Below are 17,614 nucleotides of genomic sequence, written 5' to 3' on the forward strand. Positions count from 1 at the left end.
GCATCATGGCTAACATTTCCCCTATTTAGGAATTGTTTAATAAATTTGTATAAAGGGAGCAAATTTCATGTATTTCATATATACAGTTTTAAGAGTGTAATGTTACTTCCCACCCTACCCTCCCTCCTTCCTTAATCCCACTTTTCCTCTACTTTCCTTTCTTATTTTTCTTTTAATTTTTACAATGCCATGCTTTCAACTTACTTTAAAATCACAGGATTAACCCTCCAATAAATAAAGAATCCAACAAGTAGTTAGTAGAAAAACCACTGTTCCTCAAGAGTATAGATGAGGGCTATAAACAATGACCAAGTCTCAAATCATCAATTTCATTCATATATATTACATTTTCTATCTTCTGTTTGTTACTTACCACAAATCGGGAAAAATATATATTTGTCTTGAGGGTACTGCCTTATTTATATTGTTCTAAATCTTGCAGTTAGAAATAGCACTTCAGGCCGGCGCCGCAGCTCACTAGGCTAATCCTCCGCCTTGCGGCGCCGGCACACAGGGTTCTAGTCCCGGTCGGGCGCCGGATTCTGTCCCGGGTGCCCCTCTTCCAGGCCAGCTCTCTGCTGTGGCCAGGGAGTGCAGTGGAGGATGGCCCAAGTCCTTGGGCCCTGCACCTGCGTGGGAGACCAGGAGAAGCACCTGGCTCCTGCCATCGGATCAGCGCGGTGCACCGGCTGCAGCGCGCTGGCCGCGGCGGCCAATGGAGTGTGAACCAATGGCAAAAGGAAGACCTTTCTCTCTGTCTCTCTCTCTCACTGTCCACTCTGCCTGTCAAAAAATTAAAAAAAAAAAAAAAAGAAAAAAAGAAATAGCACTTCAGCCGGCGCCGCGGCTCAATAGGCTAATCCTCTGCCTTGCGGCGCCGGCACACAGGGTTCTATTCCCGGTCGGGGCACCGATCCTGTCCCGGTTGCCCCTCTTCCAGGCCAGCTCTCTGCTGTGGCCAGGGAGTGCAGTGGAGGATGGCCCAAGTCCTTGGGCCCTGCACCCCATGGGAGACCAGGAGAAGCATCTGGCTCCTGCCATCGGATCAGCGCAGTGTGCCGGCCGCAGCGCGCTACAGCAGCGGCCATTGGAGGGTGAACCAACGGCAAAAGGAAGACCTTTCTCTCTGTCTCTCTCTCACTGTCCACTCTGTCAAAAAAAAAAAAAAAAGAAAGAAAGAAATAGCACTTCAGTGAATGAATTTGTACATATGTGTTTTCCCATGTTGGAGATTATCTTCATGGTAAACTCATATAAGTGGAATTACTGAGCCTGAAGATCAGACCATAGGAACTTTCCTAGGTGTTGCCAAATGTGTCCCCAAAAGGATTATAACCATTTTCATCCTTCCCATAGTATTTCTACTGATCTATCTGTAGAATATTTTGGAATGCTGCTAAATTTTCTCTTCTAATCTAGTCTAGGAAACCAAGCCCAAAAGTTTCTTTCCTCTAGATTTTTCTGTGCACCCACAGATGTGGGTGAATTCCTCCATCCCTGAGTTCCTCAATATCTGTCAAAGTGCTTGGCCTTGAGGAGGTGATATTCCTTACCACCTGTGAGGCAGAGACTGTAAGCCGTGGAGCATAGTCAGTCCAGTTTCCTAGGAAGGCTTTGAATATATCCATTCCACACAAGATATACAACACTGTCTCTTCATGGTGGGCTTCTGATGTCTGATTTAGTAAGGGTGGTTTCCAAATATGATATCCCAGGTGGGGTCTCAGTTACACAAATAGCACATCCACTTATATCCTGATTTAAAAAAACCTTTTTCTGGATAACCATACTCTTGGCTTTAAGACAAAACTATTCCCTTTTTCCAGTGAAAAAACACATCCCAATACTTTGCAGTCACCTTTAGTCTTTCTGAAATCACTGCTCTCAGGACAGCTTTAACATTCATCTCTAACCAAATATCTAACTTCCCTCTCACAAACAAAACTGAGAGGTAAGGAATCAGCACACTTTAAAAATAACCACATACTGTTACCATAATACCATTATCAAAATAACCATGTACCATTTTTGTACCTTCTTAAAGTGCCAAAATGAACGTGTCCAGCAATACAATTAAAAGAAATGGAATCTCATAATATGAAAACAGTAAGCAAAAACTGCTCACCAAAATTTTAGTATTGTATCTTCCATAGAAATAATCCACAAATTAATCTAATTTAGTGTTATTCTGAGGTCCTAAAGTCAAATAATACTATCTAAGTTATGTTTAAGCAGACATACCTCTGAACATAGTCACTACCATTATAAAAGGTTTTTCAAAATTATATTTCAAATTAGCTTAACACAATTTTATACTTTTCATAATCTTGAATAATATTTTCATGTAATAGCCTACTTGATCAGTAGACTGGTATGAAAAATTTAAACAATTCATACTATCTGGGCACTTCATGAGAAACCTAAATCTTATTTTTAAATTGTGTGTTTGTATTGAACTCCACATCACAATACCTGGGGAAATCCTTGTAAGATTTCTTAAACTGGGGGCAGGCACTGTGGCATAGCAGGTAAAGCTACTGCCTGCAGTGCCAGTATCCTATATGGGCACTGGTTCGAGTCCCAGATGCTCCACTTCCAATCCAGCTTTCTGCTATGGCCTGGGAAAGCAGTAGAAGATGGACCAAGTGCTTGGGCCCATGCACCCACGTGGGAAGACCTGGAGGAAGCCCCTGGCTCCTAACTCCTAGCTCCTGGATCCTGGCTCTGGATTGGCACAGCTCCAGCCATTACAGCAAATTGGGGAGTGAACCAGCAGATGGAAGACTTCTCTCTCTGCCTCTCCTTCTTTCTCTCTGTAACTCTGACTTTCAAATAAATAAATGAATCATTTAAAAAAAAAAGAGGTCTTAAACCAAGATTATGCAAAAAATTAGATTTATTGGAAAATTCATCTTGATTAAGGGGATATTTTCACAGAAAAAAATGTGTGAGGAACAATTATATTTTGTTAACAAGCTAGCACACTTAAAATATTAGAAGTCAGATCTTTCAATTGTGGGAATTCCTGGATTGTTATATTTATGTAGTCATTTCTAATTCTCTATAAACTACCCACAGTTGTCTCCATTTAAAAATATTCAATATTTATTAATTTATAAAAATTAATTTATTACTCCCACAGAGGTAAAAACACAGCACATAATGAGTGATAAAAACAATTTTGTAATTACAGGTATGCATGTATCTCTTTGTCTGCTTAGTTTATAAATATCCAAGAAAGGCACATTAAAATTCCTCTCAATGATTGAGATTGGATTAGGTATTCTTGTTTTTTCTGTACACTACACAGTTATGTTTTTGGTTTCTACATGTTCAATACTGTATGTATCTATAACTATATGCATATATGTATAGTATCATCAGATTTTTTAGAGGTTTATTTATTTATTTGAAAGGTAGAGTTACAGAGAGAGTAAGAGAGGGATAGACACAAAGAGAGGTCTTCCATCTGCTGATTCACTCCCCAAATGGCCACAATGGCTGGAGCTGGGCCAGTTGGAAGCCAGGAGCCAGGAGCTTCTTCCAGGTCTCCTACATGGATACAGGGGCCCAAGTACTTGGGCAGTTTTCTGATGTTTCCTAGCTGCATTAGCAGGGAGCTGGATTGGAAGTGGAGCAGCCAGGACTCAAACCAGTGTCCATATAGGATGGCTTTACCCACTATGCCACAACACCAACTCTAGTATCATTATATATTAAACTTCATATTTATTTTTTAGTTCACACACAGCTATATTTTGTTTTATGAGTTCAACCACAGTCACACACATACACACACACACATATGCATATATATAGTATCATTAGGTATTAAACTTCATATTTATTGATTCATATATAAGCTATGTTTTTGATGTATAAACCAAAACATACTACTCTTTTACATTCCATATAGGAGGGCTGGTTCATCTCTCTGTTGATGTGCCTGGGAATGCAGCAGAGAATTGCCCAAGTACCTGAGTCCCTGCCACCCACGAGGAGACACAAATAGAGTTCCTAGCTCCTAACCTCAGTCTGGCCCAGCCCTGGCAGTTATGGCCTTCAAAGCAGTCAACTGGCTCTGAACAGAATAAAAGATAGCTGAATTTAAAATATAGAGTTTCTGGGGGCCGGCGCCATGGCTCACTAGGTTAATCCTCCACCTGCGGCGCCGGCATCCCATATGGGCACCAGATTCTAGTCCTGGCTGCTCCTCTTCCAGTTCATCTCTCTGCTGTGGCCCAGGAGGGCAGTGGAGGATGGCCCAAGTGCTTGAGCCCTGCACCTGCATGGGAGACCAGGAAGAGGCACCTGGCTCCTGGCTTTGGATTGGCATAGCTCCAGCCGTAGCAGCCATTTTGGGGGGTGAACCAACGGAAGGAAGACCTTTCTGTCTCTCTCTCTCACAGTCTATCTGTAAAAAAATAATAATAATAAAAAATAGAGTTTCTAAGCAAATATGTAGTTTAAAAAAAATCCCACATACAAATCTTCCAAGCATCAGTTCCCTCAAGAACACTCCCCCCTTGACTCTCTATCCCACCTTTCCTAATTCCTCATTCTTTGTGTGTTCAGTTCTCCATGAATCTTCTTCTACTCCATCCTTCTTATTCCAATAAGCAGACTTCCTGACTCTCTCAACAACACTTGGTCTGGCTCAACTGAACATGCCAACCCTATCCATGATGTCACTCTAAACTGACATAAACTCACAAAGACATGTTAAACTATAGAAGCAAGAGCAAGTTTTTTATATCATCTGTAATTTGAGTTCCAAACTTGTATACACCTGGGTTGCATTAGTAGGTAATTTAATGTATGAAACTTACAAATGACTCATTCCAAAATGAGGATGATATATGCCTTATAAAAATAATGATACAATTAAAATAAATAGTAAATATAAAATAATTGGTACAATGCCTGGGACATAGTAAACTCTTACCAAATGCTACTTATATAATCATGGCAATGAAGGTGGTGCTGACAATAATGATAGCAACAATGGTAATCATTAAGAAATTGACAGAAAGAAGTCATGTAGCACAATGTAATTTTCTTTTTCTTCACTGACATTCAATCAGCATCCTACACTTATTTTAACATTTGGATCCCTCTTCTTTCTGGGAAATTTAAAAAATGTGTTGAGCTCTTCAAATGTATTTTGTTTCCAAGAAGTGATATCAGAAAAGAAACCCTAAGTTTACCACCTTTATGTATTCTGCAGTTGGAACTTTCTCAGCTTGGCCAACAGAATACTCACCTGGGAAGGTGCTCTGTGAGCCAAAGACTACTTTTATACAGCACTCAAAACGTTTTCTCCAGCAGGCACTTGGGAGCAGTTCTGGACACTCGTCCCACATTCCAGCTTGGGGTCAACGCTCTGGGGGACCGAGAAAGTCCTTCTGCCTCCTCCACAGCTTCTTCATGGCCATGATCACTTCCTTGTTTCTCAGGGTGTAGATGGCGGGATTCAGCATGGGGGTAACCATTGTATACAGCACAGAGACTGCTTTGTCCATGGAGAATGTCCGAAAAGGCCTTGCATAGATGTATATGCAGGGCACAAAGATTAAGGTGACCACGGCAATGTGAGAAGTGCAGGTTGACAGTGCCTTGCTACGATCCTCCCGTGAGTGGCTTCGGAGCATGACCAGCAGTGCTGTGTAGGATCCCAGCAACACCAGGAAACACATCAGGGTCACCAAGCCATTGTTAGACACCATTAGAAGCTCTAAGATGAAAGTATCCGTGCAGGCCAATTTGATCAACTGAGGCACATCACAATAAAAGTTGTCCAGCTTGTCAGGTCCACAGAATGGCAGCTGGATAGTCAATGCAACCTGTACAATGGAGTGGATGAAACCTCCCACCCAGGAGGCTGCCATGAGGAGCCCACAGACTGTCTGATTCATAATGAATGTGTAGCGCAGTGGTTGGGAAATGGCAACATAGCGGTCATACGCCATGATGGTCAGCAGGAAGATCTTGATGCCGCCAATGAAGTGGAAGAAAAAGAGCTGAGTCAGGCAGGCACCAAAGGAAATGCTGGAGCTGCCCGAGAGCAAGTCAACCAGCATCCTGGGCGCCGTGATGGAAGAGTAGCAAAAGTCCAGGAAAGAAAGATTACCTAAGAGAAAATACATAGTTGTGTGCAGACGTGGGTCAGAGGTCACAATGGCCACAATAAGAAGATTTCCGGTTACAGTCACAAGATATACAGCACAGAAGACAATGAAGAAGAAGCACCGCAGCTCCCATACCTGAGAGAGCCCCAGAAGGACAAATGCTGTGACCTGTGAATGATTTGCTGGATTCACCTGCTGGCTGTGACCAGTGAAATGCATCTGGTAAGGAAAAAAACACACATTCATCAGCAAAGTACCCTGACACAATCTCCCCCATTCTCCACTACTTCATTCACCACAAGCAGGGGGTTATAAGTGGTTCTACAGGACATGAAGCACCTGAACATCATATGCTGATGTAATGAAACTCAAGGGCATAAAGCTCAGGACTGTGATGGTGCTATTTTTGATTTTTTAAAAATAAACAGTGATCAACCCTCAAAAACTGAGAAGTAAGGTATAAAGGAAAAATCTCTAGACTGAAAAGGAACATAAATTCCGTCATTAACTAGTTGTATCATTGTTAAGAACCCTCTGAAGTTCTCTATGCCTCAATTCTCTCATCTATGATAGATTAACCAAAATACCCCCAGAGTCTTCTATAGTTTAATGTGTTATAGTATATGTGGCCTTGATTTAGAAAACCTGATGGATCTCCACATGCCAGGCATGTAGAGAGATCCCCTGACATAGTTCTCATTTATATCCCCAAATAAAAAACATCTGAAAGATACCCATAATATCCATGGATAAATACCATGGCCTTCTGAGAGAGCTCTACCTAGGATGTATATTATCAGTCCTAGAAGGACGCTTCTCAGCCTTTTGGCTAAGCTCAAGTGAAGGAAGTTGATATTATGGGAAAGAGAGAAAAATAGAAAACACGGTTTACCCTTTTCAAGGATATTAAAAAATAACTCTTTCCACTAAGTTAAATAAGAAAACATGAAAGAAAAAGATTCCCGTCTTGTGGCTCTGGGAAACTCAAAGAAACCAGTCTGTGGAGAAATACAGGGAAGGGTAACCACAATACTTACCCACCTCTGAAGAGTTTGAGTATCTTTGTTAGTTTCAGGAACAATACCCAGACTACCTGCTCAGTCAGGTGAAGAACAACAAAGGAGACTATAAAGATCAATTGAAATTTAAAAACTCATCAACTAAATGCAGAATAACCTCAACATTTCAAAATACTGAAAAGAAAGGTTTTTAAAATGCATTTCAGTATTTTATAAAGATGTTAGGAAATCTGACAAAATGAACTCCAGAACAAATCCCTTCAAATTCCTTAATAGAAATGTTAACTATCACTTGAATTTAATTTTAAACAGATGTTTTAATAATATGTTCCTTTCTTGTCTCTATTCACTCATTAAGCATTTGCTAAGCACCTTCTCCCTTACTGGGCACTATGTTCACCACAAAGGATTTAAAGACAAGAGCATAAATGACTTAGGGCAACTCCAGGTGTGTAACACTCTGCAGAGGGCCTACCCCTCCTGACTTCCTGCCCATGTCTTTAGTTTCATCATTCTGCACAGCACAAAGCTTCTGTCACACAAACCACGTGATCTGGAAGACACCAAACAATTCAGTTCTCAAAACCTGTCAAGCTGCAGGGTGAGGAGTAGAGACGGGGTGGGGTGGGGTTATGCAGCCTTGTGAGGAAGTGGGTCAAGCCAAGGCCTGAGATGCCAACAACCCATATGGATACAGGTTCTTTTGTTTTTGTTTTTATTGTTTTTTGTTTCTTTTTTTAAGATTTATTTCATTTATTTGAAAGTTAGAGTTACAGAGAAAGGTAGAGACAGAGAGTCTTCCATCTGCTGGTTCACTCCTCAGATGCCCACAATGGCCAGAGCTGCGCCAATCTGAAGCCAGGAGCTTCTTCCAGGTCTCCCACATGGGTGCAGGGGCCCAAGGATTTGGCCCATCCTCCACTACCTTCCCAGGCCATAACAGAAAGCTGGATCAGAAGAGGAGCAGCCGGGACCAGAACCAGTGCCCATATGGAATGCCTGCACCCCAGGTCAGGGCTTTAACCCACTGTACCACAGCGCCGGCCCCAGGTGAAGGTTCTTATCACAGTTGCTCCACTTCTGACCCAGCTCCCACTAATGAGCCTGGGAAAGCAATGGAAGATGGTCCAAGTCCTTGGGCACCTGCACCCACATGGGAGACCTGGAAGAAACTCCTGGCTCCTGGCTTTGGATCGGCGCAGCTCCAGCCATTGTTGCCAATTGGGGAATGAACCAGCAGATGGAAGACCTCTCTCTTTCTGCCTCTCCTCTCTCTGTATAACTCTAATTTTCAAATAAAAAAAAAATCTTAAAAAAGAAAAAAGAGCGCCAGTCAAATCCTACTTGCTCCTCTTCCAATTAAGCTTTTCACTAATGTGTCTGGGAAGGCAGCAGATGATGATCCAACTACTTGGGTCCCTGTCACCCATATGAGAGACATGGATGGAGTTTCAGGAACCTGGCTTCATCCTGGCCCAGACTCGGCTTTTGCAACCATTTAGGTAGTGAACTAATGGTTCATATTTCTCTCTCGCTCTCTCCCTTTCCTTCTCTCTCTCTCTCTCTCTCTCTCTCTTCTTCTCAATAAATATTTTTTTAAAAAAGGAAAAGTCACATTTAAACTTAAAATATATTTAGAAAACACAGTTGAGCATTCTATATATGAAACCTTACAGGCCGGCGCCGTGGCTCACTAGGCTAATCCTCCGCCTTGCAGCGCCGGCACACCAGGTTCTAGTCCTGCTCGGGGCACCGATTCTGTCCCGGTTGTCTCTCTTCCAGGCCAGCTCTCTGCTGTGGCCAGGGAGTGCAGTGGAGGATGGCCCAAGTCCTTGGGCCCTGCACCGCATGGGAGACCAGGAGAAGCACCTGGCTCCTGCCATCGGATCAGCGCGGTGCACCGGCTGCAGCGCGCCAACCACAGCGGCCATTGGAGGGTGAACCAACGGCAAAGGAAGACCTTTCTCTCTGTCTCTCTCTCACTGTCCACTCTGCCTGTCAAAAAAATTAAAAAATTTAAAAAAACCTTACAGACATTAGGCAAATTAGTAAGAATAAAATTATAATCATAATTTCATGTATTTTAAGATAAAAAGAAGGAAAATAGATAAATTAGAATCCAACAAAAGACACTACGAAGGCACTGGCACTGTGGCACAATGGGTTAAGCCACCACCTGCCATGCTGGCATCCCATATGAGGCCTTGATGGCCTACATCCAATCCTGTTCCTTGCTAATGTGCCTGTGAAAGCAGCAGAAGACTGTCCAAGCATCTGGGCCCCTGCACCCAAGTTGTAGACCCAGATGCAGCTCCTGACTTCTGACTTCAGCCTGGTCCAGCTATTGCAGCCATTTGGGGAGTGAACCAGCAGATGGAAAATCAATCTCTCTCTCTCTCTCTCTCTCTCTCTCCTCCTCTTTCTCTCTCTCTCTCTCTGAAAATGTCTTTTAAATACATAAAAGAATCTCTTTTTCTAAAGGTACTATGAGGGTACTATGGAACAGCAGGTTAAAGCCTTGGCCTGAAGCACCAGCATCCCATATGGGCTTCAGTTCGAGTCCCAGATGCTCCTCTTCCTATCCAGCTCTCGGCTATGGCCTGAGAAAGTAGTAAAAGATGGTCCAAGTCCTTAGGCCCTTGCACCCACATGGGAGACCTGGAAGAAGCTCCTGTCTCCTGGCTTCATATAAGTGCAACTCTGGCCATTGTTGCCAATTGGGGAGCGAACCAGCAGATGGAAGACCTCTCTCGTGTCTCTAACTCTCTCTGTAACTCTGTCTTTCAAATAAATAAATCTTTTTTTTTAAAAAAAGGCACTATGAAGGAAAAATATAGAGTCAAGAATAGCGTACCTCTCTTCCATCTCCCACAATCCCAAAATAAAAAATGGACATAAGAAAAAGCTCATTCTTTGCCTAAATTAACAACCTATATACAAATATATGGCAAACTTAAACAAGATAGAAAAAGAAATGCAAATATAGAGGCACAACACTGGGAGCTATCAAAAGAACAAATCACAAGAGTTTTGGTTTTTTTTAGAAAATTGTGCAAAATACACACAAATAAATTTTAAGATCTAGTTACATGGATGTTTTAGTAAAATATAAACAAGCCAACTAATGTTTTGAATGTGGAAAATATAACAGTGCAAATAATAACAATATAAATTCAAGAGTTTGTAAAAGACTGCCCCTTAAACAGTAAAATACTCAATGAGGAAAATACACTAACCCATCAAGATACACTTGAGTCCTGAACTGCTGTATTACCAGAACCTAACAGATATCTAGCACACAATATTTCAGTAACTCAATATATACTTATAGGAAGAATAAAATACACTAACCACTAATTAGCAGAGATAATGATGGCAACCATGGGGCAGTCATTTGGCCTACAATTAGGATGCCCACATCCCACACTGGAGTGCCCAGTTCCAATCCCTGGCTCCAGGCCTTGACTCCAGCTTCCTGCTAATGCAGACCTGAGAGATGGCTAGGATGGCTCAATTAGTTGGATTCCTGTCACCTATGTGGGAGCATGGATATTGAATTCCTTGATCCCAACTTCTGTTCAGCCTAGTGCTACCCACTGTGCCTATTTGGGGAGTGAACCAACCCATGAGGACCCTCTGTTACGTGTGTGTGTCTGTGTGTGTGTGGGTGGGTGTATGGGTGTATGTGTGTGTGTCTCCTTGTATCTCTCTCTTCACTCCCCCTCCTTGCCTCTTAAATACATGCTTTTGTAAAAATGTGGTGACCACCCCTATTCTTTTCAATAAGGCTAATATATTTTTACCACTACAATGAGACAAACACATACCCAATTAGAAGAAAAATATTAATTAATCTCAACACAAATATAGGTGTGAAGTTCTGAATAAAATACCAGAATATAGGTGTGAACTTCTGAACAGAATCCCAGAAAGTCAGAACCTGGAACCCAATGCAGGTCTCCCATGTGGATGTCAGGGACTCGGGTACTTAAGCCATCACTGCTGCTCACCAAGATGTACACCGGCTGGAAGCTTTACTGGAAGTGGAGCTGGGACTCAAATCCAAGCCCTCTGACGTGGGATGTGGGCCTTCCCTGTGTTACCTTAAACAGCACACAGACACCAGCCCATCCTGCATTTCTGAAATTGAACTCCTTGTCTATCTTCCCACATCCTCCTGCTGCAAAACCTTGGTAATGACTAATCCTCCTGATTCTGTGACTATGACATGTTTGGATTTCACATACAAGGAAAATCTTGTAGTATTTGTCTTTCTGCATCTGGATTATTTCACTTAGCAGAATGCCCTCTAGGTTCCTCTATGTTGTTGCAATTAGCAGAATGTCTTTTTGTTTCAAGGCTGAAAATATGGTTATGTTGTGTATGTGAGAGTGAGCATGCACACATATGGGACAAATTATTTTTAATGTATTTATCCATTGATATTTAGGTTGCCTCCACATATTGGCTGTTGTGAATGATGTTAATAGAAACATGAAAAAAAAAAACATGTCTTTTTTGAGAAGATTAACAAACCATTAGCTTAACTAAGAGAAAAGAAAGAAGACTTAGATAAATAAAATCAGAAGTGAAAGAAAATTTTACATTGAATTCTCCAGGAGTATTAAGAATCATGAGACAATTATAAGCTATTAAATGGTAACAAACAAAAAATAATAAATTCCCAGAAACGTGCAACCTAACAAAACTGGATCAAGAAAGATAAGGGCTGAACAGACCAATAACAACAGGAGGATGAATCAGTAATCAAAAAACCTCACAACAAAAAAAATTTCAAGACCAGATGGTTTCTCTGTTGAATTCTAAACTGTTCGAAACAGTAGGGGAGGGAACACTTCTAAACTCATTTTGTGGGGCCAACATTACCCTGATACCAGAACCAAACAATGATACTGCAGGAAAAGAAAATTACAAGCCAACATCCCTGATTAAAACTGATGCAAAAATTCTCAAAAAAATATTAGCAAGCAAAGTTCAATTGCACATTGAAAGGACCACACACTATGACCAAGTAGGGTTTATCCCTGTGGTGCAAGGAGAGTCAACATGCACAAATCAAAGTGCTACAACTCATCCTTAACAAAATGGAAGAGAAAAAACATGAACATCTCAATAGATGCAGAAAAAAAGCTTTAGCAATGTTCAACTCAATAAAAATAAATTTATAATTTCAACATAATGTTAGCCAAAAATGCTAATAGTAATTTTTAAGAAGTCAGGTCATTCGTAAGTTCATCAAAAAAGGAACATGCTAAAAGTGGGAAATATTTTTAAAAATCTTCCATTACCAGATATTTAGAAGAACAATGCTCATGCATTTACAATAATTAAAGGGATGCACTGTTATCGTACAAAATGACAAATGAGACAGAATAAATGATATGCATACACCCATAAACTCACACACACATAAATATACAGACACTATACACTCATACTGCGTGCAGGAATTTAAGATATGATGAAGGTAGTATCTCAAATTAATAGACAATATCAGCTACTGAGTAAAGTTTTTCTAAAAATCTATTTTCTTTAGGAAAAACTAATGTTTGACTTGTACACATTGTATATAAAAAGCAAATTCCATGTGGATAAAAATTTCTATTTAAATAACATTTAAAACAAATGTTCTAGAAGAAAACAACAGCCCAGGCCACTGTGCTGATTTGAGGAGTGAACGAGCAAATGGAAAATCCCTCTGTCTCACTCTCTCACACCCCATCCTGCTCTTCCCCCTCCCCATTTCTCCTTCTCTTTGTCGCTCTGCCTGTCAAATAAATAAATGAAGCTTTTTTTATTTTTTTTGTTTATTTATTTGAGAGGTAGAGTTACAGACAATGAGAGGGAGAGACAGAGAGAGAGGTCTTCCTTCCATTGGTTTACTACCCATATGGCTGCAATGACCAGAGCTACACCGAACCGAAGCCAGGAGCCAGGTGCTTCTTCCCTGTATCCCACACAGGTGCAGGGGCCCAAGCACCTGGGCCATTTCTACTGCTTTCCCAGGCCACAGGAGAGAGCTGGACTGGAAGTGGAGTAGCCAGGACTAGAACCGGTGCCCATATGGGATGCCGGCACCACAGGCGGAGGATTAACCAAGGGAGCCATGGCACTGGCCCCAAAATGAAGCTTTTCTTTAAAAGTTGGGGGCCAGCATTTCAGAAGAGCAGGCTAAGCCTCTGGCAACACTGGCATCCCAAACTGGAGCACTGGTTCCCGTCCTGAATGCCCAGCTCTGCTTCTGATTCATCTCCCTGCTAGTGTGCCTGGGAAGGCAGAGAATGATGGTTCAAGTTCTTGGACTCCTGCCACGCATGTGGGAGAACTAAATGGCATTCCTCACTCTTGGCTTTGGCCTGGCTGTTATGGCCCTTTGAGGAGTGAACCAGTGGATGGAAGATCTCTCTCCCTCTTCCTGTTAAATAAATAAATAAACCTTTAAAAAAGGCTTTTTAGACTTTTTATAATCTTAGAGTGGATAACCCTTTCTAAGCAAGACACAAAAGCCAAAAGTCATAAATTGTGAGTGATCCCTTGAGATTGCCTGCCTGAGATTTCACCCCTGCCTTCTGCAAATTAGCTTGAAGGTCACATAGGCTAATAACTTTCCTGGTGGCCTGGGCCACACCCAGGAGCAGTTTACCTGATTGACAGAAGGTGGGCGTGGGGGAAATATGCCTGGAGCACCTGCCACCTGGCAGCAGTCAGGCTAACTGCATGGGCTAGGCAGGCAGTCTCAGGGGATCGCCCATAGTAAACCATAAATGAAATTAACAACTGGTTAAGCCACTATGGAAGTCAGTTTGGAGATTCCTCAGAAACCTGAATATAACCCTACCATACAACCCAGCCATACCACTCCTTGGAATTTACCCAAAGGAAATTAAATTGGCAAACAAAAAAGCTGTCTGCACATTAATGTTTATTGCAGCTCAATTCACAATAGCTAAGACCTGGAACCAACCCAAATGCCCATCAACAGGAGACTGGATAAAAAAATTATGGGACATGTACTCTGTAGAATACTATACAGCAGTCAAAAACAATGAAATCCGGTCATTTGCAACAAGATGGAGGAATCTGGAAAACATTATGCTGAGTGAATTAAGCCAGTCCCAGAGGGACAGATATCATATGTTCTCCCTGATCAGTGACAACTAACTGAGCACCAAAGGGGAAACCTGTTGAAGTGAAATGGACACTATGAGAAACAGTGACTTGATCAGCTCTTGTGCTGACTGTTGATGTACAATGTAATACTTTATCCATTTTAATATTTTTTTTGTTCTAGTACTATTGGTTGAACTCTGTAATTAACACACAATTATTCTTAGGTGTTTAAATTTTAACTGAAAAGTGATCCCTGTTGAATATAAGAGTGGGAATAAGAGAAGGAGGAGATGTACAATTTGGGACATGCTCAATCGGACTTGCCCCAAATGGTGGAGTTAGAAACGTGCCAGGGGATTCCAATACAATCCCATCAAGGTGGCATGTACCAATGCCATCTCACTAGTCCAAGTGATCAATTTCAGTTCACAGTTGATCACACTGATAGGTCTAAGAGTCAAAGGGATCACACAAACAAGACTAGTGTCTGCTAATACTAACTGATAGATTCAAAAAGGGAGAGAACGATCCATCATGGGAAGCAGGATACACAGCAGACTCATAGAATGGCAGATGTCCTAAATAGCACTCTGGCCTCAGAATCAGCCCTTAAGGCATTTGGATCTGGCTGAAGAGCCCATGAGAGTATTGTAGGCATGGAAAGCCAAGACACTCTGGAAAAAAAAAAAAAAAAGAAGACCTAAATGAAAGATCTCTGCAAGTGAGATCCCAGTGGAAAGAACGGGGCCATCAAAGAAGGAGGTACCCTTCTCTGAAGGGAGGAGAGAACTTCCACTTTGACTATGACCCTATCGGAATAAGATCAAAGTTGGCGAACTCAAAAGGCTTCCATAGCTTTGGCAACTCATGACTAGAGCCTAGGGAGATTACTGACGCCATAAACAAGAGTGTCAAATTGTTAAGTCAACAACAGGAGTCACTGTGTACTTACTTCTCACGTGGGATCTGTCCTTAATGTGTTGTCCAATGTGAATTAATGCTATAACTAGTACTGAAATAGTGTTTTACACTTTGTGTTTCTGTGTGGGTGCAAATTGATGAAATCTTTACTTAATATATACTAAATCGATCTTCTGTATATAAAGATAATTGAAAATGAATCTTGATGTGAATGGAATGGGAGAGGGAGCGGGAGATGGGAGGGGTGCGAGTGGGAGGGAAATTATGGGGGAGGGAAGCCATTGTAATCCATAAACTGTACTTTGGAAATTTATATTTACTAAATAATAGAAAAAAGAAATAACAGAAAATGTGTTACACAATTTAAAACTTTGGTACACTGTACACGTTGCTGAGTATAAAAAGAAACTACAAATTTGTGAGAAAACATTGAATACACAGGCTACCAAGCCATATGATTAACACAGGAGCAATACCTTCCAAATACAAAGACCATCCCCTATAAATCAATGACTGGAAACTCAATAGCAATACCCACTGTAAAGATAATCCTCAGAAGTACAGTAAAGGTATGAAAAGATGTTCAGCTGCAAAAGCAGTCCAGAGCACATGACTTAACTTAGGTACATTAATAAGACAAAACTTTCTGAAAGCTGAAAATTCCTGTTGTTATAAAAGGGGCAGAAGAAACAGTCACTCATGTACATCACTGAATGTCAACTGGTGCTTCCTTTTGGAAATTAATTTGGCATTTTCTGTCTAAAATGCCAATAAGCACACATTTTGACTCAGAAATGCCACTTCAGGGTAACTGACATATGGAAATCATAAGAAATACAAAGATGAATGTACTGAGGAAATTGCAATCTTATTTGCTATAAAAATATAATAAATTACGGAAATTTTATAAAATGAAGCACATAATTTTTAATATCCTATCTGTTTTTACAAAATTGTATTTTGAGGAGCTGGCATTGTGGAGTAGCAGGTAAAGCCACCACCTGTGATGCCAACATTGAATATGGGTGCTGGTTTGTGTCCTGGCTGCTCCAGTTCGGATCCAGCTCCCTGCTAATGGCCTGGGAAAAGATGAGGCTCCTGGCTCCTGGCTTCAGCCTGGTCCACTGCTGGCCTTTGCTACTATCCTAGGAGTGAACCAGAGGATGAGAGATCCATCAATCAATCGCTCTCTCTCCCACACAGGTGCAGTGGCTCAAGGACTTGGGCTTTTACTACTTTCCCAGGCCATAGCAGAGAGCTGAATAGGAAATGGAGCAGCCGGCACTCGAACTGGCACCCATATGGGATGCCGGCACTGCAGGCAACAGCTACGCCACAACACCGGCCCTGAGGAGTTTCTTAAGTCATGATTTGTGCTGAAATAATTAATCCTCATTTTTTTACTATGATATATTTGAAAACAGATTTATGCCAGTGGAATGCTGCTACTTGCATGGAAGAGATTGCCCAGTATAAAACTTTAAAAATTATCAATGTTCTGTTCACTGGGTTTGTTTCCTGTCTCTCACCAGCCCAGGTGGAATTCCTCTGCTAACGGCACCAGCAGATTCCCTGGGCTCTCTACCTCAGACTCTTCTGTGCCCAGTCTTACTTCTTCTCAACTCTGAATTATTGCTTGTTTGTGTTCAATCTCAGATATTTAATCGAAGTACTCTGCCTCCTATGAGAGGATATTGTAGAAAGGTCTTCCCCAACATGAGATGACTTATGGTTTTTTCATGACCAATTTCCGGACCAAAGAAAGCAAACCCATCCTTGGCTAAGTAAACAGTCCAAATGCTTATTTAACACAGATTGGAATAAATGTCAAGTAAGAAAAATAGTGTATTTTGCATGCTCTAAATCCCCTCCTCAACTTCCTATCAAATTTACAACAGCTGCTATTTCAAACTGGTGTTCAAATGATAGATACCTCTAAATATAATATCTCCTTGGAGCTTCATCCTTCATCAAATCATTGAGGGGCCGGTGCTGTGGCATAGTAGCTTAAGCATCCATCTGCAGTGTCGGCATCCCATATGGGCAGCAGTTTGTGTCCCAGCTGCTCTTCTTCTGATTCAGCTCCACTTATGGCCTGGGAAAGCAGTGGAAGATGGCCCAAGTGCTTGGGTCCCTGCACTGGTTTGAGAGACCCAGAAGAAACTCCTGGCTCCTGGCTTTGGATCAGCCCAGATCCTGCCATTATGGCCCTTTGGGGAGTGAACTAGTGAATGGAAGGCTTCTCTCTCTTCCCCCTCTCTCTGTCTGTAACTCTACCTCTCAAATAAATAAATAAATAAAATCTTTTTAAAAATCACTAATTGAGCATTGGCTTCTCTCACTTGCCTCTAAGATCTTATAAGTAAGGGTTTTGTGTTACTCATTTTCTGATATAGAATCTTAAATGCTTGTGAC

At 41.5% G+C, this 17,614-nt stretch overlaps 1 protein-coding gene across 1 annotated transcript in view; it reads right to left on the reverse strand.

The window, feature by feature from the left end:
• Positions 1–5,375: 5,375 nt before the first annotated feature.
• LOC133764753 (olfactory receptor 4D5) overlaps positions 5,376–17,614 on the reverse strand; it is a 64,935-nt gene continuing 52,696 nt past the window's right edge. The window contains exon 2 of the mRNA XM_062198437.1: positions 5,376–6,347. Within this exon, the coding sequence (XP_062054421.1) occupies positions 5,376–6,347 (972 nt within the window). The remainder of the gene's footprint in view (positions 6,348–17,614) is intronic.

This window comes from Lepus europaeus, chromosome 7, assembly GCF_033115175.1.
Source record: "Lepus europaeus isolate LE1 chromosome 7, mLepTim1.pri, whole genome shotgun sequence".
NCBI classification, from domain to species: domain Eukaryota; kingdom Metazoa; phylum Chordata; class Mammalia; order Lagomorpha; family Leporidae; genus Lepus; species Lepus europaeus.